Genomic DNA, 22,710 nt, shown 5'->3' on the forward strand with positions numbered 1-22,710 from the left:
TCTAGGTTCACCCAACTTATCAGAACTGACTCAAATGTGTTCCTTTTTATGGCTGAGTAATATTCCATTGTGTGTATGTACCACAACGTCTTTATCCATTTATCTGTTGATGGACATCTAGGTTGCTTCCATGTTCTAGCTATTGTAAATAGTGCTGCAATGAACAATGAGGTTCCTGTGTCTTTTTCAATCTTGATTTCCTTAGGGTATATGCCTAGGAGTGGGATTGCTGGGTCATGTGGTGGTTTTATTCCTAGATTTTTAAGGAATCTCCATACCATCTTCTATAGTGGCTGTATCAATTTACATTCCCACCAATAGTGCAAGAGTGCTCCCTTTTCTCCACACCCTCTCCAGCATTTATGTTTGTAGACATTTTGATGATGGCCATTCTACCAGTGTGAGGTGATAACTCATTGTGGTTTTGATTTGCATTCTCTAATAATGAGCAATGTTGAACATCTTTTCATGTGTTTGTTAGTCATCTGTATGTCTTTGGAGAAATGTCTGTTTAGGTCTTTTTCCCACTTTTTGATTGGCTGGTTTGTTTTTCTGGCATTGAGTTGTATGAGCTGCTTGTATATTTTGGAAATTAATCCTTTGTCAGTTGTTTCATTTGCTATTATTTTCTCCAATTCTGAGGGTTGTCTTTACACCTTGCTTATAGTTTCCTTTGCTGTGCAAAAGCTTTTAAGTTTGATCAGGTCCCACTTGTTTACTTTTGTTTTTATTTCCATTACTCTAGCAGGTGGGTCATAGAGGATCTTGCTTTGATTTATGTCATCCAGCCTATGTTTTCCTCTAAGAATTTCATAGTTTCTGGTCTTACATTTAGGTCTTTAATTCATTTTGAGTTTATCTTTGTGTATGGTGTTAGGAAGTATTCTAATTTCATCCTTTTACATGTAGCTGTCCGGTTTTCCCAGCATCATTTATGAAGAGGCTGTCTTTGTACCATTGTATATTTTTGCCTCCTTTATCAAAAATGAGGTACCCATACATGCATGGGTTTATTCCTGGGCTTTCTATCTTGTTCTATTTGTCTATATTTCTGTTTTTGTGCCAGTACCATACTGTGTTGATGACGGTAGCTTTGTAGTATAATCTGAAGTCAGGAAGGTTTATTCCTCCAGCTCCATTCTTCTTTCCCAAGACTCTTTGGATATTTGGGGTCTTTTTGTGTTTCCATGTGAATTGTGAATTTTTTTGTTTTAGTTCTGCGAAAAATGCTGCTGGTAATTTGATAGGGATAGCATTGAATCCATAGATTGTATTTGGTAGTATAGTCATTTTCACAATATTGATTCTTCCTACCCAGGAACGTGGAATATCTCTCCATCTGTTTATGTCATCTTTGATTTCTTTCATTAATGTCTTATAATTTTCTTTGTACAGTTCTTTTGTCTCCTTAGGTAAGTTTATTCCTAGATATTTAATTCTTTTTGTTGCAATGATGAATGGGATTGATTCCTTAATTTTTCTTTCTGATTTTTCATTGTTAGTATATAGAAATGCAAGCGATTTCTGTGTATTGATTTTGTATCCTGCAACTTTGCTAAATTCACTGATTAGCTCTAGTAATTTTCTGATACTATCTTTAGGATTTTCTATGTACAGTATCATGTCATCTGCAAACAGTGAGAGCTTTACTTCTTATTTTCCAATCTGGATTCCTTTTATTTCTTTTTCTTCTCTGATTGCTGTAGCTAGGACTTCCAGAATTATAGTGGTGGAATTGGTTGAATAATACTGATGAAAGTGGACATCCTTGTCTTGTTCCTGATCTTAGGGGAAATGCTTTAAGTTTTTCACCATTGAGAATAATGTTTGCTGTAGGCTTATCATATATGGCCTTTACTATATTGAAGTAGGTTCCTCCTATGCCCTTTTTTTCTGAAGAGTCTTAATCATAAATGGGTGCTGGGAATTTTGTCAAAGGCTTTTTCTGCATCTATTATCATATGATTTTTATCTTTCAATTTGTTAATATGGTATATCACATTGATTGATTTATATATATTGAAGAATCCTTGCATTCCTGGAATAAACCCGACTTGATCGTGGTGTATGAACTTTTAGATGTGTTGCTGAATTCTGTTAGCTAAAATTTTGTTGAGGATTTTTGCATCTATGTTCATCAGTGATATTGGCTTGTAGTTTTCTTTTTCTTTCTTTTCTTTTTTTTTGTGGTGTCTTTGTCTGGTTTTGGTATCAGGGTGATGATGGCCTCGTAGAATGAGTTTGGAAGTGTCCTTCCTCTGCAACTTTTTGAAAGAGTTTTAGAAAGATAGGCATTAGCTCTTCTCTAAATGTTTGATAGAATTCTCCTGTGAAGTTATCTGGTCCTGGGTTTTTGTTTTTTGGGAGACTTTGGATCACAGCTTCAATTTTAGTGCTTGTAATTGGGTTGTTCATAATTTCTATTTCTTTCTGGTTTGGTCTTGAAAGATTGAACTTTTCTAAGAATCTGTCTATTTCTTCCAGGTTATCTATTTCATTGCCATATAGTTGTTCATAATAGTCTCTTATAATCCTTTGTATTTCTGCATTGTTTATTGTAACCTCTCCTTTTTCATTTCTAATTTTGTTGATTTGATTCCTCTCTTTTTTTTCTTGATGAGTCTGGCTAAAAGTTTGTCAATTTTGTTTATTTTCTCAAAAAACCAGCTTTTGGTTTTATAAATCTTTAGTATGGTTTCTTTCATTTCTTTTTCATTTATTTCTGCTTGGATCTTTATGATTTCTTTCCCTCTACTAATTTTTTGGGGGGGTTGTTCTTCTTTTTCCAGTTGTTTTAGGTGTAAGGTTAGGGTGTCTATTCGATGTTTTTCTTGTTTCTTGAGGTAGGATTGTATAGATGTAAAATTCCCTCTTAGAACTGCTTTTGCTGCATCCCATAGGTTTTGAGTTGTTGTGTTTTCATTGTCATTTGTTTCTAGAATTTTTTTTATTTCCCTTTTGATTTCTTCAACAACCTGTTGGTTATTTAGAAATATGTTGTTTAATCTCCAGGTATTTGTGTTTCTTACAGTTTTTTTTCTTGTAATTGATATCTAGTCTCATAGCATTGTGGTCAGAGAAGATGCTTGATACAATTTCAGTTTTCTTAAATTTACCGAAGTTTGATTTGTGACCCAAGATGTGGTCTATCCTGGAGAATGTTCCATGTGCACTTGAGAAGAAGGTGTATTCTTCTGCATTTGGATGGAATGTCCTGAAGATATCAATGAGGTCCAGCTCATCTAATGGATCATTTAAGATGTGTGTTTCCTTATTAATTTTCTGTTTTTATGATCTGCCCATTGGTGTCAGTGGGGTGTTAAAGTCTTCTACTCTTACTGTGTTACTGTCAATTTCTCATTTTATGTCTGTTAGTGTCTGTCTTATATTTTGAGGTGCTTCTATGGTGGGTGCATAGACATTTACAATTGTTATGACTTCCTCTTGGATTGATCCCTTGATCATTATGTAGTGTCCTTCCTTATCTCTTGTAATCTTTATTTTAAGGTCTATTTTGTCTGATATGAGGATTGCTCCTCCAGCTTTCTTTTGCTTTCCATTTGCATGGAATATATTTTTCCATCCTCTCACTTTCAGCCTATATGTGTCTTTAGGTCTGAAGTGGGTTTCTTGTAGACAACATATATAAATGGGTCTTGTTTTCGTATCCATTCAGCCAATCTATGTCTTTTGGCTGGAGCATTTAATCCATTTACATTTAAAGTAATTATTGATATATATGTTCCTATTGCCATTTTCTTAATTGTTTGGGGTTGCTTTTGTAGATCTTTTTTCTTCTCTTGTATTTCTTGACTATGTAAGTCCCTTTAACATTTGTTCTAAAGCTGGTTTGGTTTGAATTCTCTTAACTTTTGCTTGTCTGAAGAGCTTTTTATTTCTCCATAAATTTTGAATGAGATCCTTGCCAGGTACAGTAATCTTGGTTGTAGATTTTTCCCTTTCAGTATTTTAAATATATCCTGCCGTTCCCTTCTGGCCTGCAGAGTTTCTGCTGAAAGATCAGCTGTTAAGCATATAGAGCTTCCCTTGTATGTTACTTGTTGCTTCTCCCTTGCTGCTTTTAATATTCTTTTTTTGTGTTTAGTCTTTGTTTGATCAGTATGTGTCTTGGCGTGTTTCTCCATGGGTTTATCCTGTATGGGACTCTCTGTGCCTCTTGGACTTGATTGACTATCTTCTTTTCCATGTTGGGGAAATTTTCTACTATAATGTCTTCAAAAATTTTCTCATGCCCTTTCTTTTTCTCTTCTTCTTCTGGGACCCCTATAATTTGAATGTTGGTACGTTTGATATTGTTCCAGAGGTCTCTGAGGCTATCCTTAGTTTTTTTCTTTCTTTTTACTTTATTCTGCCCTTCAGAAGTTATTTCCACCATTTTATCTTCCAGCTCACTGATTCATTCTTCTGCTTCAAATATTCTGCTATTGATTCCTTCTAGAGTATTTTTAATTTCAGTAATTGTGTTGCTTGTCTCTGTATGTTTATTCTTTAATTCTTCCAGGTCTTTGTTCATTGATTCTTGCATTTTCTCCATTTTGTTTTCAAGGTTTTTGATCATCTTTATTATTTACTATTATTATTCTGAATTCTTTTTCAGGTAGTTTGCCTATTTCCTCTTCATTTATTTGGACTTCTATGTTTATAGCTTGTTCCTTTATTTGTTTAGTATTTCTCTGCCTTTTCTTAATTTTTTTTTAACTTACTGTGTTTGAGGTCTCCTTTTCCCAGGCTTCAAGGAAAGTTGAATTCTTTCCTTGAAGAAGGTTGAATTCTTTCTTCCTTTTGGTTTCTGCCCTCCTAAGATTGGTCCAGTGGTTTGTGGAAGCCTGGCAGGCCACAGTCTACAGGGTCGCAAAGAGTTGGGCATGATCAAGGCGACCCTGTGCACATAGACATGAGACATTTTTTTGCCTTTGGCAGTTCTGCCCCAGTGAGGGTTGAGCATGAAACTGGTGCAGCTGCTTGGCTAGTGGAAACCCTCGTGGTGCCAAGTGTGCAGGCACATGGACTGCCTCCATCATAGGAGGTATGGCCCTATCAGAGTCTTTTTTCAAGCCTCTTGTAGCTGGTGATCAGAAGGCCTCTTTGCCAGTCTTTTTCCATAGCTCCACCCGTTCAGGCACTTAGAAGGCTCCCTTGCCTGGGTCCTTCTCTGTTGTTCAGCATGTCAGGCACATAGAGGGGTCCCCCTGGCTGGGGTCCTACTCTGTAGTTCAGCGCATCAGGCGTTTGATGGGCCAGCCTCTCTATTGTTCAGCTACTGATGCTGGAATGTTGGGGGAGAGAGTCTATGGTGGTGGCTCCACCCCCTACACGTGACTCAGCAGTATCACCTTGCTTCCAGGGCTGCCTGGCTTTCCTCCACTGGCATTTCCCACCAAGATCTCCTCCCTCACATCCCCTCAATCCATCTCTCCAGTCAACAGCAGCCCTTGCCCTGGGATTGCTCCACAATCCATAAACTTCAGCTCCCAGTCACTGCACCTTCTAGGGGACTAGCGTTTCTGTCCAGGGTATGTATGGCTGTGGCAAGGACTGTCTGATTCTCATTCCATTTAGGTGGCCACAGATCAACTGTTTCACTCTCAGCCTTAAATGTTTCTCCTCTGACTCAGACAATTGCCCCAATGTGGGGATCGGACCCCTGCTTTAGTTCCCCCACCTGCTGAGGGCAGGTCCAGTCCTACTAACACTGCTGTTTTTCCCCTAGTTCCTTTGTCCTACCGAGTTTTGCATGATTCTATATATTTTTTTCCACTAGTCAGGTACTCCTGTCCGTTCTCAGCTGGTGGTCTGCATGCACTTCTGTGTATGAAGGTATATTCCTGATGTATCCATGGAGAGAGATGTAGTCCATGTCCACCTACTCCTTCACCATCTTGTTCTCAGTCTTGTTCAATTTTTGAAGTGTTGGTTGTGTGATGTGTGGTGGAGCATTGTTGGGGAGAATTGAGTCCTTTCTGTTGACCAGTGTTGGCTGCAGGTGTTGCTGTTTTTGGTGCATCTCATCGATCTGCTTCTCAGATATAATATAACCGGGATTCAAAAAGCTGTAGTGGATCAGACTGGCAGCAGACCACCAATCAGTGACCATGAGCATTTTTTGGTGTAAGTTTGGCTTTGGAAAGTGCTTTGGAGCTTCTTCTTGGTCCAACCACTGAGCTGATCGTATCACAGGATGTCATATAAAATCCACTTTTCATGGCATGCCACAGTCCAATTGAGAAATGGTTCATTGTTTTTGCACAGAATAAGAGAAAATGACAGTTCAAAATGATGATTTTTTTTTATTTGTGGTTAGCTCGTGAGGCACCCACTTATTGAGCTTTTTCACCTTTCCAATTTGCTTCAAATGCTGAATGACCATAGAATGGTTGATGTTGAATTCTTCAGCAACTTCTTGTGTAGTTGTAAGAGGATCAGCTTTGATGATGGCTCTCAATTGGTAATTGTCAACTTCCGATGGCCAGCCACTATGCTCTTCATCTTCAAGGCTCTCGTGTCCTTTGCAAAATTTCTTGAACCACCACTGCACTGTATGTTTCTTAGCAGTTCCTGGGCCAAATGTGTTGTTGATGTTGCAAGTTATCTCCACTGTGTTAAAACCCATTTTGAACTCAGGTAAGAAAATTGCTCAAATTTGCCTTTTGTCTAACATCATTTCCATAATTGAAAAATAAACATAAAATACACAGCAAGTAATGTCATTAGAGAATTGGACTGTGAAGAAAGCTGAGCACCAAAAAATTGATGCTTTTGAACTGGTGTTGGCGAAGACTCTTGAGAGTCCCTTGGACTGCAAGGAGATCCAACCAGTCCATCCTAAAGGAGATCATTCCTGGGTGTTCATTGGAAGGACTGACGCTGAAGCTGAAGCTCCAATACTTTGACCACCTCATGTGAAGAGTTGACTCATTGGAAAAGACCCTGATGCTGTGAGGGATTGGGGGCAGGAGGAGAAGGGGATGACAGAGGATGAGATGGCTGGATGGCAGCACCGACTCGATGGACATGAGTTTGAGTAAACTCCGGGAGTTGGTGATGGACAGGGAGGCCTGGCGTGCTGCCATTCATGGGGCTGCAGAGAGTCGGACACGACTGAGCGACTGAACTGACTGACTGAATGTCATTAGCAAAAAAAATAAATAAATAAAGTGAGAAATGTGCATTAAAATAATGTGTAACATAACCACATTTATTTAAGAATGTATTCTAATATCAAACAGCAAATTTCAACCATGACAAAAACTGCAATTACTTTTGCACCAACCTAATAGTAGAAAGGTGATTCATTTTGATGTATGGCAGAAACCAACACAAAATTGTAAAGCAATTATCCTCCAATTAAAAATAAATTAAAAAAAAGAAAACAAAAGAAATGACCAAGAACTTATTCTTGGTTTGATTATCTTATTCTATCAGATAATCAAAATAATTACCATCGCTTGCTTTTAAGGCATAAGAAAGGTCACAAATAGTACTAAGATTTATTCTCATGAAATTAACAGCAAAAAGGCAACCTTAGGAATGGGAGAAAATATTTGCAATCATTTTTTTAAATAGAGGCTTAATATTTACACTATATAAAGAACAACTCAATGACAACAAAAATCCATATTAAAAATTAGGCAAGGATTTCAACAGACATTTTCCTAAGTGGCCCATAAGCTCATGAAAAAGTGCTCAATAATCATCAGGGGAATGCAAATCAAAACCACAGTGAGATACCACCTCATACCAATTTAGGATGGCTACTGACCAACAAAGAAAAAAAAGCAGAAAATGAGAGTATTGGCAAGGATGTGGAGAAATTGGAACTGTTGTACACTGTTGGTGGGAATATAATATGATGCAGTTGCTGTGGAAAACAGTATGGTGGTTCCTCAAAAATTTTTAAATAGAATCATCATATGACCTAGCAATGTCACTTCTGGGTAAATGCCCAAAAGAACAGAAAGCAGGGTCTCCAAGAAACACTACACACACACACACACACACTCTCTCTCCAAGAAACACTACACACACACACACACACACACTCTAAATGCCCAAAAGAACAGAAAGCAGGGTCTCCAAGAAACACTACACACACACACACACACACACACACACACACACACACACACTCTATAGCAACACTATTCACAATAGCCAAGAGGTGAAAGCAACCTACATGTTCATTGACAGATAAATGGATAAACAAAGTGTATAGGTATATCCACACAATGGTAAATTATTCAGCCTCAAAAAGGAAAGAAATTCTGACATATGCCACAATATGGATGAACCTTAAGGACATTATGCTAAGTGAAAAAACACATCAAAAAATAATTCTACTTAGGTGAAGTTTTCTAGCTAGATTAGTCAAATTCAGAGGTAGAATGGTGTTTGTCTGAGGCTGGAGGAGGGAGGAATAAGAGTTGTTAATGGTTTTCATAGGTAGAGTCAGCTTTATGGGGTGAAGAGTTCTGGAGATCACATAATGTGAATGTACTAAACACTACTGTTTTTTTTTTTTGTTTAGTCACTAAATTGCATCTGACTCTTGTGTGACCCCATGGACGGCAGCCCAACATGCTCCTCTGTCCATGGGATTTCCTAGGCAAGAATACTGGAAGGGGTTGCCATTTCCTTCTCCAGGGGATCTTCCCCACCCAGGGATCGAACCTGTATCACCTGCGTTGGCAGGCAGATCCTTTACTACTGAGCCCCCGGGGAAGCACTACAGCATTGCCGACTATATTGACTTAACTGTTAAGATAGTAAACTATATATGTATTTACTATATAAGACAGTAAACTATAAATGTATTTACTACAATTTATTTTTTTAAAATGAGTGTGCTTTAATTTTGATGCAAAGCTAGAATCTAAATCTTGGCACCAAAACCAGACTATATACCTTTTTAAATGAGGAAAAGACTCACCTATTTTAGATCAAAGTAATAACAGAAGTACTATTTAGTGAATGCCTTGTAAGTATCACACGCTTTATAAACATTACCTTCAAGTCTCACAAGGTAGATAATATATCTATTTTCAAACAAGGAAACTGAAGCTCAGTAAGGTTGTGAAATTTCCTTAGGCTATCAGTGGCAGAGCCAGAATTTAAACGTAATTGTATGTGGTTCCAAAGCTCACATTCATTCCCATCTACCACAGGGCTGTGGGATATTATACCTGTTTTCGGATCATTTGATTATGGCATTTAACCGTAACAGCTTGCTAAGTGTCTAGAATTAAAAGGGGCTGGGGAGGAAAATCACTCCTTTAACTACTTCTGTTCTATGTAGCAGGTATTATACCTTATTTATAGCAAATAGAAAACAACAACTGAACAGCAATCCACTCCAATATTCTTGCCTGGGAAATCCCATGGACAGAGGAGCCTGGCAGACTACAGTCCATGGGGTCCCAAGAGTCGGACACGACTTAGCGACTAAACCACCACCACCACCATCATTATTGATACCACCCTAAATAGGTTTAAACAATTTAGATGCAATCACTTTATTGCATTCTTCATGAAAATATTTACTTAGATCATGTGTTCTTAATTTTAGTTAAAATCATGTCTGGCATGATGCCTTAGAACCGCTAGCAACTTATATTCCCAGTCTTTTTCCATAGTTTTAAAATAAGTAGTATTTAGTAAGGTTATATTTTTCAGTATGTAGATAGCAAAGAAAATAAACCTTGGTCTCTCTTTTTTAAAGTATAATTGACTTACAATATTATATAAGTTTCAGGTGTACAATATAGTGACTTGATATTTCTATACATTATGAAATGACCACCAGTCTAGTTACCATCTGTCATCATACAGTGATTACATTATCTACCATACTCCCTATGCTGTACATTACATCCCCATGACTTATTTATAACACATAGTTTGTACCTTTTATTTATTTTTCATTTATTTTTATTAGTTGGAGGCTAATTACTTTACAATATTGTAGTGGGTTTTGTCATATATTGACATGAATCAGCATGTACCTTTTAATCTCCCTCATCTATTTCACTCATCCCCTTGACCCTCCTCCCCTCTAGCAACCACCGCTTTGTTCTCTGTATCTGAGCCTGTTTCTGTTTGTTTTTAGATTCCACATGTGAGACCATACGGTAATTTTCTTTCTCTGACCTACTTCACTTAACACTCTAGGTCCATCCATGTTGTCACACCTTGGTTTATTTCTTAATTTTTTAATATGATGCTAATATATATTTATGTGAGACCTCTATAAGTGTTTCTTTCTATATTTTAATACTTACTACTTATACCAGGAGCCACACTAAATGCTTTACATGTATTGGCTCAGATACTCCTCCAATTATTCTATGAGGTAGACATCTCTTTTATTCCTACTTATAGATGAAGGATGTGTGTTAGTCACTTAGCTGTGTCCAGCTCTTTGTGACCCCATGGACTATAGCCCACCAGGCTCCTCTGTCCATGGAATTCTCCAGGCAAGAATACTGGAGTGGATTACCATTTCATTCTCCAGGGGATCTTCCTGACCCAGGGATCTAACCTGCATTGCAGGCAGATTCTTTAACATCTGGGCTATAGGGATAACCAGATGAAGGATAAAGAAGCTAATTAACTTGTTCAAGGTTTCACAGGTGGTAAGAGCTGAGCAGGGTTTTAAACCCAGAAAGCCTGATTCAAGAGTTTGTGCTCTGGGGAGCAGTATGGTTCAGTTCAGCAACCTGGGTCTTTTTTCCCCTCAGAGAAGACAGCTTTTGGCATCACAAGAATTCTCCCAAACTTTAACAAGTACACTTGTTTAACAAGTACACTTTGAATGCATATAAAAATAATATTTATTAACTTAAGATTGTACCATATATGGATTTATTCAAACCAAGAGATTTACACAAAAACTTAAAAAAGTAAAATCCTTAGACTCCATTCAGCCTGAAATTCATATTATGGATAGGGCAGGAGACTGTCTTTTGCTTAAAACAAAACAAAAAAGCAAAATGGCGTCAATTACATTTTGCAGAGTACAGACCTGTGGGGAGCCAAGGCTGAGTCAACCAGGCACCGTGGCTGATCTAATGAATTTGCTGCCCATATCAGAGCCATCCTGCTCAGCCCCAAGGCTGGCTTCTTTGCCACTAAGAATAGGATCTTTGTTTTAAAAGTTTAAACAAATTTCCAAAGTCCTCACGTTTTCCTTGAGGTGGCAGATGCACTGCTGGTTTGCAGTACAAGTTAGTCTGGAAGCTGAAATCACTGTGTTGCAGACTTTTGAGCTCTAGAAGCATTTTCCAAAATTTTCCTTTTCCATTCTTCATAATCTTGTGTCAGATCTTCATCTTTCTGCGGTTTATGTAGGGTCTCTACTGCATTTTCTATTTCTACGAGAGAAAAAACATTTTTTTAATGTTGCAAAATCCTTATGGTATAAATAAGTAAGAAAGAATTAAGCTTATTTACTTTAAAATGTCTATCTTAATTAAGGTAACAGGGAATAAGATACCAAAATGAAAAGTGGAAATAGAAGTTAACATATCGGTTTTTCACTCTCCCTTACACTCCAAGCATTTCAAGACTTCTTGATGATAGTTAACATTTATCAAGCCTTGAACCAAGCACTTTGTTTTATCCCATTCAGTCTTCACCACAATTCTATGAAATGGGTGCTAACATCAATCACATTTTATAGATTAGGAAATTGAGGTTCACAGAAATTGTCACTTTCCTAAAACTGCACAGCCAGTAGGTGATAAAGCAGAATTTGAACCTAAACAGTTTGTCTTCAGATGTATTCTTTTTCTTCTATTTTTAAAAATTTAAGTATTAAGAAAAAAATTTTTACAGTGTTGTATTGATTTCTGCCATAAAACAATGCAAATCAGTCATAATTATACATACATTCCCTCCCTTCCTAGCCTCCCTCCCCTCCCCTCATCGCATCCCTCCAGGTCATCACAGAACACCAGACTGGGCTTCCTGTGCTACATAGCAACTTCTTACCGGCTATCCATCTTACACCTGATAGTGTATGTATATTGATGTTACTTTCTCCGTTCGTCCTACTCTCTCCCTCCATGACTACGTCCTCTACATCTGTGTCTCCAATCCTTCCTGCAATAGGCTCATCAATATCATATTTCTAGATTCCATTATATATGCTTTAATATGGCATCACCAACTTGATGGACATGAGTTTGAGTAAGCTCCAGGAGTTGGTGATGGACAGGGAAGCCTGGCATGCTGCAGTCCATGGGGTCTCAAAGAGTCAGACATGACTGAGTGACTGAACTGATAGTATATTTGTTTTTCTCTGACTTACTTCACTCTGTATAACAGGCTCTAGGTTCATCCACCTCACTGCAAGTGACTCAAATGTGTTCTTTTTTACGGCTGAGTAATATTCCATTGTATGAATATGTGTGTATATACATATATATATATATATATATATATATATATATATACACACACACACCACATCTTTATTCATCTGTCGATGGACATCTAAGTTGCTTCCATGTCCTAGCTATTGTAAACAATGCTGCTATGAACACTGGGGCACATGTGCCTTTTTCATTTATGGTTTTCTCAGGGTATATGCCCAGTAGTGGGGCTGCGGGGTCATATGGTAGAGTTATTACTAGCGTTTTAAGGAATCGCCATACTGGTCTCCATAATGGTTCTATCAGTTTACATTCCCACCAACAGTGCAGAAGGGATCCCTTTTCTCCACACCCACTCTACCATTTATTGTTTGTAGATTTTTTTATGATGGACATTTTCTGACTAGCATGAGGTGATACTTCATTGAAGTTTTGATTCCCTGGTGGCTCAGATGGTAAAGAATCTGCCTACAATGTGGGAGACCCCGCTTCGATCCCTGGGTTGGGAAGATCCCCTGGAGGAGGAAATGGCAACTCATTCCAGTGTTCTTGCCTGGAGAATCCCATGGACAGAGGAGCCTGGTGGGCTACAGTCCCTGGGGTCAAACAGAGTTGGACACAACTGAGCAACTAACACTTTCTTTTTTCTAATAATTAGTAATGTTGAGCATCTTTTCACGTGTTTATTGGCCATCAGATATATTCTTAATTACACAGTACTTGTGTAAACTACTGCTTGGAAAACTGGTATTATCAATGATTAACTGACAGGATTGAGCTAAAATCTGACCCTTTTTGTTTTTAAATGAAGTATGGTTGATTTACAATGTTGTGACAGTTTCTGGTGCAAAACAAAGTGATTCAATTACACACACACATACACACACATTATATATATACTTTTTTATATTCTTTTCCATTATGGTTTATCACAGGACACTGAATATAGTTCCCTGTTGTACCTGCTATACAGTAGGACCTTGTTGTTTATCCATCCGTTATACATAGTTTGCATCTGATAGTCACAAACTCCCAATGCAACCCTCTCCTGCACCCCTGCCCCCTTGGCAACCACAAGTCTGTTCTCTGTGTCTGTGAGTCTGTCTGTTTCATAAATAAGTTCATTTGTGTCATATTTTAGACTCCATCTAGAAGTGCTATCACTGGTATTTGTCTTTCTCTGACTTATTTTGTTTAGTATGATAATTTCTAGGTCCATCCATGTTGCTGCAAATGTAAAATCTGACTCTTGTTAAGGCAAGCTACTAAAGCAGCAAAGGGCCATTCACTGCATTAAATCCATTGTACACTAATCCTATTGTACCAAATTCAATCTTCATCTAGTATTAACATGCCTCACCCTTTGCTGAAGGTTCAATCACTGTCTTCTTTTTCTTCTGTGGTGGAGTAGCTGAATCTCCAGGTTCTCCTTTAAGGGGGGCGAAAATACACACATATATATATATACACACACACACATACACACATATATATATATATATCATCTGAGTTCATTTTTCTCCTATTTTTAATTTCAGTTTTGGGGTGTATTTTGGATCACAAATAAAAATTAGGTATCTCGAATGACCAAATACTAGGATAAGGAGAAGGGAAATTATCTTGCTTTCTCTTTTCTTTGGCTTTTCTTGTCAGACTTCAAAAGGGAGAATCTATTCTCTAGGCATGAATTTACAGAATTACAGCATTTTTTTAAATTGTTGTTTTTAGTTATTAAGCTATTTATTTGAAAACAAACAGTAATTTTGTTACTGAAAATAAAGAGTAATTTTCTTACTAAAAATTGATCTCATCTATAGTAAATATATAATTCAGAAAGCAGCTAGTTTGCAAGTTTGAAAATATTTAACTTTTACCATCAGGTTTACATTTTCAAGTGACACATTCTAGAAACATGGATTGAATTACTCACTGTCAATCTGCTGCCCAATCTTTTCTAATTGTTTATAGAGTCGATCAAATATGGCCTTTTTAACTCCAGATGTGGCTGCCATTTTATTTCTGTCCACCTTTAGCTTTAGAATCCTACAAAAGAATTTGATAAACTGCAGTTCTTAAGATCAGTACTATTATCTTCTTTGACCAAACAGTTATCAACTTATTTCCTTTCCACTCAGGCTTTATGAAGAGCTCCCAACTGTTTAATTTTCCCTTTACTTCACACACATATCATTAGCTAAAAACCATGCAAACTTACCTTTTAAAGCTATTTATTTAGTTATTTATTGTACTGCAAGAATTATAATATACACGTTATCTGTTATATAACAAACTGGACACATGAAAGACATCTACTGTAGTGCTTCATGCCTTATAGAACTCTTTCTAGTAAATCTCAGATATTAACTATTTGCTGAATGTCAATTACAGCATGTTAAAATATTTAATTCACTTTAACTCAAAATGCTTATATTTATACTATTACAAGAATATAAACCACTCTCACCTCCAAAAACTCCCTCCCTAATAATAATTCACAACAATCACTAATGAAAAATAACAAAGAAAGCTTCTTAATTCAGATAACAGACCTATCTGAATCTTTTTTTGCTCAGTGAAACTTGGTTTCAAAAGTAAGGTTGTCCATATTGTTTTCTATAATAGCCATATTCCCTCCATATACTTTTATTGAATTAAAGGGCATTTTCTATTAAGGCCAATTAATCACTAATAGTAGCTAACAGAGCCAAACACATCAAAATTAGTGGTTAGGTAGTAAAAAACCTATTTCCTAACAGCCAACTAATTTTGTTTTCTGAGGAGTTTTCCAGCAAGATAAAACAAGACAACTTTAGATGAAGATAGCAATTACCAATATTTCCAGGGTAAAATTTTAGTCAGTATACATATAGATAATCCCAAAGATTCAAATTAAGAATTTATTAATGAAATGTTTTATAAACTACTTGAAAAAGAGTTGTAATCAATACTTTAAAAATGTGACTGGAAAATCATAACTAAATGCTATTTTAATGACAGATTTCATGATTTATAAAAGGCAGACCCTGAAATCAGATTATCCAGCTTATATATATTGGCAAGTAGGCTTCGGGCAACATTAATTCCTAGTTGTCATATCTGTTGTGGGATAAACTGAGACTTGGGTGACTTGGCCACTATTAATGTTATTTAGGAAAATATGCTTTGAGTTGAAATCAACTAAATTAGAAGTATTCTTTGGGAATGAGGAATTTATTTATAAATTACAGACTTTCCTGACTGGTAAAAGGAATACTTACTTGCAAGCTGAAAGCAGTGCAGCAGTGGTGAAAAGTGGCCTGGATAAGTCAAGATCCACTTGCTGTGTTTGTGGAAGACTGGACTCATAGCTAAGTAAAAGCAGTGTTTACAGAGTTATTTGTTAGAAAATATTGTTTCAAAGGGACTGAAAATGCAAATAAGAACTCATCAATGTGTAAGTTTAAATGTATAAGAAATACATTCTGTCACTTCAGCATGTTAGTTATTTTTTAAACTGAAAATTTCCAGGACATTGGATACTTCCATTTTACGTATCAGTATTGAGTTTTAATTATATGCCTCATACCTTTGCAGTATCTTTGAAGCCAAGTTCACTGCTTCTGTACAGCTAAACTGTACTGCTAGGTCTCTTATTCCAATATTTGAGTTCAGGCCCAATAAACACTCAAAAGATTTAAGACAACTCTGATACATCTTCTTGTTCAAGCCAGAAAGTTTAATCAAGTAAGCCTTTGAAAGGAAAAAGAAATGAATCATAAAAATCATAAGTGCTCTATATTAGTACCTTTAACACTTGTTTAATAAGCTAACTTTTCAAAATTAATTATTTCTGTGGCAAGTCACACTACCTAAAGGTTTAGCTTCATTTACTCAAAAATCAGTAACCATGTCAGGCAAGATAAGTAATGCTCATAATAAGCTCACCTATAGAAAGCTACCTATAGAAGCTACCTATAGAAAGGCAGTCATGTCACACGTGTGTGCAGATGATTTAAAATACAACATAGTGCTACCAATGCCAAGCTGTGAGCTAAAAAATGTGTGTGTATGCACACGTGTATGTGTGCATGCTCAGTTGTGTCTGACTCTTTTGAGGTCCCATGGACTGTAACCAGGTCCATGGACTGCCAGGTTCCTCTGCCTATGTAATTTTCCAGGCAAGAATACTGGACTGGGGTGCCATTTCCTACTCCAGGGAATCTTCCCAACCCAGGGAGAGAACCCATGTCTCTTGTGTGTCCTGCATTGGCAGGTGGATTCTTTACCAGTAGTGCCATGTGTGAAGCCCACGAATTAAAAAACACAGAAGACATATATAAGGTTACTTGTTTTAACAAAGGTGCCAATTTGTAATCCACTGGAAAAACGAAGGAGTGAAATAGTGGGAGTAGCGTGGGGAGGGTAAGTGTGTGTGAAAGGGACAGGAGACAGAAACTGGAGAGAAACAGGAGGGATAACAACTGAGGGACACCAACTCTGCCTGGGGAAGAAAAGCTTAATAAAGGATGTAACAGCAAAGTGGGGTCATTTTAAGACAAACAGAAGCTTGCTAGAAGAGCACCCTGGGTTTAAAAAATAAAGGCAGTGCATGTAAAAGTCAGCCACTAAGGTGCATGGTCTGTCAAGCGAACAGTATAGCTTGAGGTTAGCAGGGTTCAAGAGAGGCTGGAGAATTTGATGGTAATGGGGAGCCAACCCATTGGAAGCGAATGGTGTTTACCATGCCACCATTTTATCAGTGTAGCATTATGTGACAGGCACTGTGTTAAGAGTGCTACATATATATTGTATATTGTGTATATATATATACCAACTATATATATATAGTATATTGTGTTTCTTCCTTACAATTATCCAGTGAAATGGATACCTCTTACCCTACTTGATAGATGAGGACACAAGAGACTCACAGAACTAGTAACTGGCGGTGCTGAGATCTGGTCTCAACACGTGAGTCTTGCCATAGCTTGGCTCTCAACCACTGTGACATTGGAAGAAAAATAATACGATGGTTTTAAAGTATGTGATTTAGGAGGATGATGCTAGTGGCAGTTTGATAGATGGCTTTGTATAAGGAAAGAAGTGCTCAGGGAAACTATGTAGTAAAGAGTAAAGAGATCGTTGCAAAAAAGTTTTTTTCTCCAACTTGACAAAATGGTTCTAAACTTCATCTAGAATAACATATTCTGGATGAAAATTCTAAAACAGAGTTGTGACAGGGGCTAGTACAACCAGAAATGAAAACATATGATTCAACTTCAGTGCCACACCAGATTATTCAGACATTCAGTGGGACCTACTTACCCTGTCCAAAGGGCACTTCATGCAGGAAGCTGCAAGGTCCAGACACATGACTGCATTGCTGGTTTCTGTGGTTCGTGCAGACAGGCCAACACACTTCACATGGGACAGTCGCAAGTACTCCTCTGCTTTCCTGAGCAACACATTCACTAAAACTCCTTCTTTTTCAGAAGTTTGCCTAATACTTTGGTAAGCAATAAATTCAGCCTGGTGGACTTCATTCTGACCCTAACTCTTAGGCACGTTTATTTGAGGCTGGGAATGAAACTCACATCCTTTGGGGAAGGACAGGGTTCTACAAGACAGAGCAAACCCTCTGACTCCAAACATCACTGTGCTCCAATCCTTTCAGGAAGAATTAAGTTCTTGAAATTCTCCAAAAAAGGCCAACCCTTCTTTCAGCCTTCCATTACTGGACCAAGCATGAACTATGACAGACAGAGGCAGGCAGGTGAGACCAGGGTTCCTCCTTCCCCTAAATCAGTGGTTCTCAAGCTTTACTGTACATGACAGTCACCTTGGAGCGTGTGAAAACAAGCCCCAAGTTTTTTATCAGTAGGCCTAGAGTGGGGCCCAAGAATGTGCATTTCTACCAAGTGGCAAAAAATATTGATGCTGCTGGTCCAGGGACTACACTTCAAGAACCACTGTTCTAAACAATTAAGAGTGCAGAAGGCCATAATTCCTGTCTTTTAAGAGTGCTCCTTCCCTTCCCTCAACTAATCCACAGCCCAGGCACCCATCCTAGCCCTGCCCTCCAGAGTTAAGTCCTGCCCTTCACAGTTTAAAGTATTTAGAAATACTTTATTTCTAACCCTGGATCTTGCAAAGGCCCTTCCCATCTCCGGGCTTTTGTACAGTTTGCTGTGCCAGCTTGGGCCCTCTTCCCACACCTTCCCGTGGCTGGCTGCTTCTATCAATCGAGTCTCAAAACAAACGGCAACCCCTCCAAGGCTTTCTGGAAAGTTTTTTTTTGTTTGTTTGTTTGTTTAAATTAAAAGCAGGCACAGGCCGCGCTCCGCCCCACCCTCGGCGGCTCCGCACACCCATCCTATTTCGTTTCCTGCATTTGGTTGCCACCAGACACTGCCCTCCTTGGGGGTCTGTATCCCGTCTGCCTCTGCCGTAAACGCACTCTCTGTAAGTTTCAGGGAAACGACCCACGTTCTCCGCCTCTCTCCCTTTCCCGCCACCGTGCATCTCACAGTGCTAGCTGGTCCCAGGGGCCGCTCGCCCGTCCGGCCAGCTCACAGAGCCCACTGCCGGGAGGATTTTCTTGATGTAGAGCCTAAATCCTGCCGTTGCGCGGGAAAAGCATGGGCCTCATTTGAGGAGGGCGCAGGGCTACTGGGGCGTGCGCAGCCCGACTCACCTCAGCACCTCCGGCTCGACGATGCCCAGGCGCGGGGCTAAACGCCTGATCAGACCAGACTCCATGGTGCGGACTAGGAAGACAGCCACAGCTGAGACCCGACGAAACCCGCGCGCAGCTGCTGCGCTCGCCAGTTAAGGCTGGGCCCCCTCCCCCTCGCTGCATCTGGATTGGTTGGGACTAGAAGTTACACTGCCCCGCAAACCAATTCTGGCCATTCTTCTGCGCGTGCGCGCTGCGAGTACACACGTCAAGGCCAAATGTGAATGCGCTGGGATGGCTCCCACTCATTCCATTCCTCCTTTCTAGAGAGACTCGAACGCTGCCTTTCCCTCCGGCGGCCCCTTCCTGCCTCCGAGAGTTTCCCCGCTACTCCGCACTGCCCCGCCCTCTCACACACTGTGGAGAGATTGGCTGGCGCCTAGGTCCGTCAGTCCACCGTGAAGTGACAGGGACCAATAAATAACCGGAGTTGGGGGACCAATCGAGGAGCCCTCTGCTGGGTCCGAAGGCGGAGCCAGAGGGGGCGGGGCTTGGAGGGGCCGCAGAGTCACCTGACCGCGGGAGGCTCCGCGCGGGGTGGGTGCTGCTCGCTGCAGGCTTAGGGGAGTCGCCATGGTGAGTGCTGAGGGGCGGCGGGCCCGGGGCTGACCCTTTTCCCAGCCACTGCTCACTCCCACCGCTTTGGAATCGTGCAGGCGGAGTCGGGGCCCAGCAGCCGGATCGGAGCTAATACCAGCCAGGCTTGGCCTACGGGTTGGGGGACAGGCCGGGGAAGGCCGCAGGCGGGCCGATCCAGGATCGGGTGGGCGGCGGCGCCTGGCCCTGGCCGTTGCTGTTTGAGGGGGTGTATTCGCTCGGTAGCTCTGAGAGTAAGTAAGGGCCTGCGACCCCTCTGAGTGAGTTGGTCACCGCCCCGCCTTGAGGGGATCTCTAGTGCTGGGTCTGGGCGTCTGGCTGGAACGGGGGCGTACGGAGGGCCTGAGGCTCAGAGGTGGCGTTGGGACCCGCCCAAAGGCTGCTCCCTTGCTGACGGTTCCACCTTTGTGCCTGGTAGCGCTTTCGTGTCCCTTTCTTGTGCAAGAAATACCTTCTGGAGAGTCCTTTATAGTGCCCAGGCCTTTTTTAGCCTCATGGGCCTCTTAGATTGGCTCTTAGGGACTGGCTTAGGTGAATTTCCTGGGAGGACTCATACTATCTGATATCCATTAATTCTGAGAGACAAAAAAGAGACTGCTTGTTTCCTTTAACATTTGTTCACTGGGCGCCCTGGCTGTCTTACTGCCTTCCCCATTGATGAAATCCAAATCTTTTACTCACTGGAAGTAGGCATTCTCCTCAGCGCCTCCCCATGCTGGCAGCAAATCGTGGTGTAGCTGTTGGCTCGTGAACTTGAACTTCCTCAAAATGTGAATCCTTGTGTCTAGTTTCCACAAAGGCAAGTTGTCACTTGCATTTTATTAGCGTTTGACATAGTCTGTGCTGTATAAATAATGTTTTTGCATGTCGGTGTACGGTATGTCAGTTTTAGTTATCAAACTATTCAGTTTGTGTAGACAGGCTTCTCAAAACCTGTAAGCCTGGAAACAGCCTTCACTTTAAATGCGCTAATGCCAAAAATCAGAATGTTTGACATACATTGCTTTCATGTAATATGATGCCGTACAAGGTGATTTTGCTTATTTCTCTGAATTCTTAGTTGGGGATTGATATAAGAATGGTGCAAAAATTAAACTAGCAGTTGTCTGTTTCTCAACATTTATGGATTGACATTTATAGTGTTTGTAATAAAAAAGCACCTACTTGAGGATCTCTTATATATCCCCGTTCTGTGCTTGAGGAGCCAGTTTGGAATAGTGAACGAGACACACTGTCCTATCCTCGCGAATTTTACTGGGAAAGAAAACTTGAGTAGTAGTCTTGTCACAGCCACTGTCTCTGTGACTTGGGTAAGTCACTCATTCTTGAGTCTCCTTTTTGCATCTGAAAACAAATGTTCTCTTTTTGGCCCTTCCCAATTCTAATTCAGTTCAATTTATCATGCATCTTGTTTGCCTTTTATGTCATGCACTGTGCTGGGCACTGAAAACATAGCCCATGCTTTCAAAGAACTTCAAAGAGTCTAGCAGGGAAGACATACTTATGGAACTTAATGTAGTACAGTCTGAGTATTGAGGACAGTCGGTCAGTTCAGTGCTGTGGGGCCATGAAAGGAGAGGCGGTTCTGGGGAGTATGGGAAAGATTACAGGAAGTAACATGTGAACTGAGATTCTGAGGACAGTGAGTAGAAATTTTCTAGGTGGAGAAGAATGTGTCTTGCTAGTAGATGAAGCTGGGGGAAGTAAATGCTCATGGTGTGTGCCATCACAGGATTCCTGGGGAAATTTATTGGTAAATGAAATTGGAGATGCTGGTATTAAAATACATGTTTGGATATTCCCATTCTTCATCATGCTTAGTTCTCCCTACTTCAGTTGCTATTTTTTGTCTTATGGTCTTTTTAAAAAATAGTGTTTTCATTAACATAATGAAATTCTGTATCTTTGTGAGATGTGTTATTTCCATTTTATAGTTGATTAACATTGCATTGTTTGATTACATCTATCTTGAAAACATCTGTATGAGTGGAGAGATCGACAAGTCTCTAGGATGGTTGTAGATAATTGCCGGTATCTATGGGGAATATAATAATAATGGGAACACTTATGTGAAATGCTTATTACTAAGTGCTAAGCAATTTTCAAGCTTTATCGGTGTCATTTCACTTTATTACTCATAACAATGATACAAGTAATCCTATTATCCTTGTTTGCAAGAGGAAATGAAAGCACATTGTTTGAATGGGAACTAGTTTTATAAGTGATATGTTCATAGTGACCTTTGTTTTCTCTGCTCCTTTTAACTGTAGACTTGTGAGGGCTATTTGGCTTGAATCTATGAGCTAAAAGGGGTCTAATCACAAATGTTAATTTGATTTTGACTCTAGTGTTTCCATTTTTCTCTGATGCATATAACTGCTATGTAGAGTCATTCGTAAATGCAGAACCCCTTTTATGAGTGAGGGGTCATTGGTTACCTAATTTGTGTGTAGTGAAATCATGTTCATGTTAAACTGTCCTGCTCAGTGCCATTCTTGGTAGGAAGGGCATCTAGATGTTCCTTTAGAATAGCCAGCTGCATTGTCTTACAAGTAATATGTAAAAGTACATTTCTTCATTATAGCTTTATCTCTTTATTTTCTACATTTTGTATATATACTTTTCTATTAATTTTAACCCCAGTTGATACAAAATAGGAAAATTTTGCTAATTTGCTTATAGATTACTGAGTCTAGTCAATTCTATACAAATATTTTTGAATTGTTTGTAATCTGTTTATAGGGCTTCCCAGATGGCTCAGTGATAAAGAATCCACCTGCTAATGCAGGAGACACAACAAACACGGGTTCGCTCCCTGGATTGGGTAGATCCCCTGGGGAAGGACAAGGCAACCCACTCCAGTATTCTTGGTGGAGAATCCCATGGACAGAGAAGCCAGGAGGACTACAGTCCATGGGATTGCAAAGAATTGGACATGATTTAGAGACTGAGCATGTACCCAACCTCTTTATAACCACACTTTTATTTGCCATATAATTATACACAGTA

General features: G+C 39.4%; 2 protein-coding genes across 4 annotated transcripts in view; one reads left to right on the forward strand and one right to left on the reverse strand.

Moving 5' to 3' along the window:
• Positions 1 to 10,829: 10,829 nt before the first annotated feature.
• On the reverse strand, positions 10,830 to 19,575 carry ORC6 (origin recognition complex subunit 6). 3 transcript variants are annotated; one of them, XM_043435719.1, is made up of 7 exons: positions 19,063 to 19,575; positions 17,694 to 17,823; positions 15,955 to 16,118; positions 15,647 to 15,736; positions 14,320 to 14,432; positions 13,750 to 13,818; positions 10,830 to 11,387 (listed from the first exon to the last, which is right to left on the reverse strand). In XM_043435719.1, exons 1-7 carry the CDS (start codon positions 19,125 to 19,127, stop codon positions 11,260 to 11,262), a joined length of 759 nt encoding a protein of 252 aa, XP_043291654.1. In that variant the 5' UTR covers positions 19,128 to 19,575; the 3' UTR covers positions 10,830 to 11,259. The 3 variants fall into 3 exon arrangements, with proteins under 3 accessions (XP_043291654.1, XP_043291653.1, XP_043291655.1); XM_043435718.1 differs by having other exon boundaries at positions 17,694 to 17,874; positions 19,063 to 19,465; XM_043435720.1 differs by having other exon boundaries at positions 17,694 to 17,815; positions 19,063 to 19,457.
• VPS35 (VPS35 retromer complex component) overlaps positions 19,549 to 22,710 on the forward strand; it is a 28,705-nt gene continuing 25,543 nt past the window's right edge. The window contains exon 1 of the mRNA XM_043435716.1: positions 19,549 to 19,680. Within this exon, the coding sequence (XP_043291651.1) occupies positions 19,678 to 19,680 (3 nt within the window). The 5' untranslated portion in view covers positions 19,549 to 19,677. The remainder of the gene's footprint in view (positions 19,681 to 22,710) is intronic.

This window comes from Cervus canadensis, chromosome 18 (assembly GCF_019320065.1).
Source record: "Cervus canadensis isolate Bull #8, Minnesota chromosome 18, ASM1932006v1, whole genome shotgun sequence".
In the NCBI taxonomy this organism is placed as follows: domain Eukaryota; kingdom Metazoa; phylum Chordata; class Mammalia; order Artiodactyla; family Cervidae; genus Cervus; species Cervus canadensis.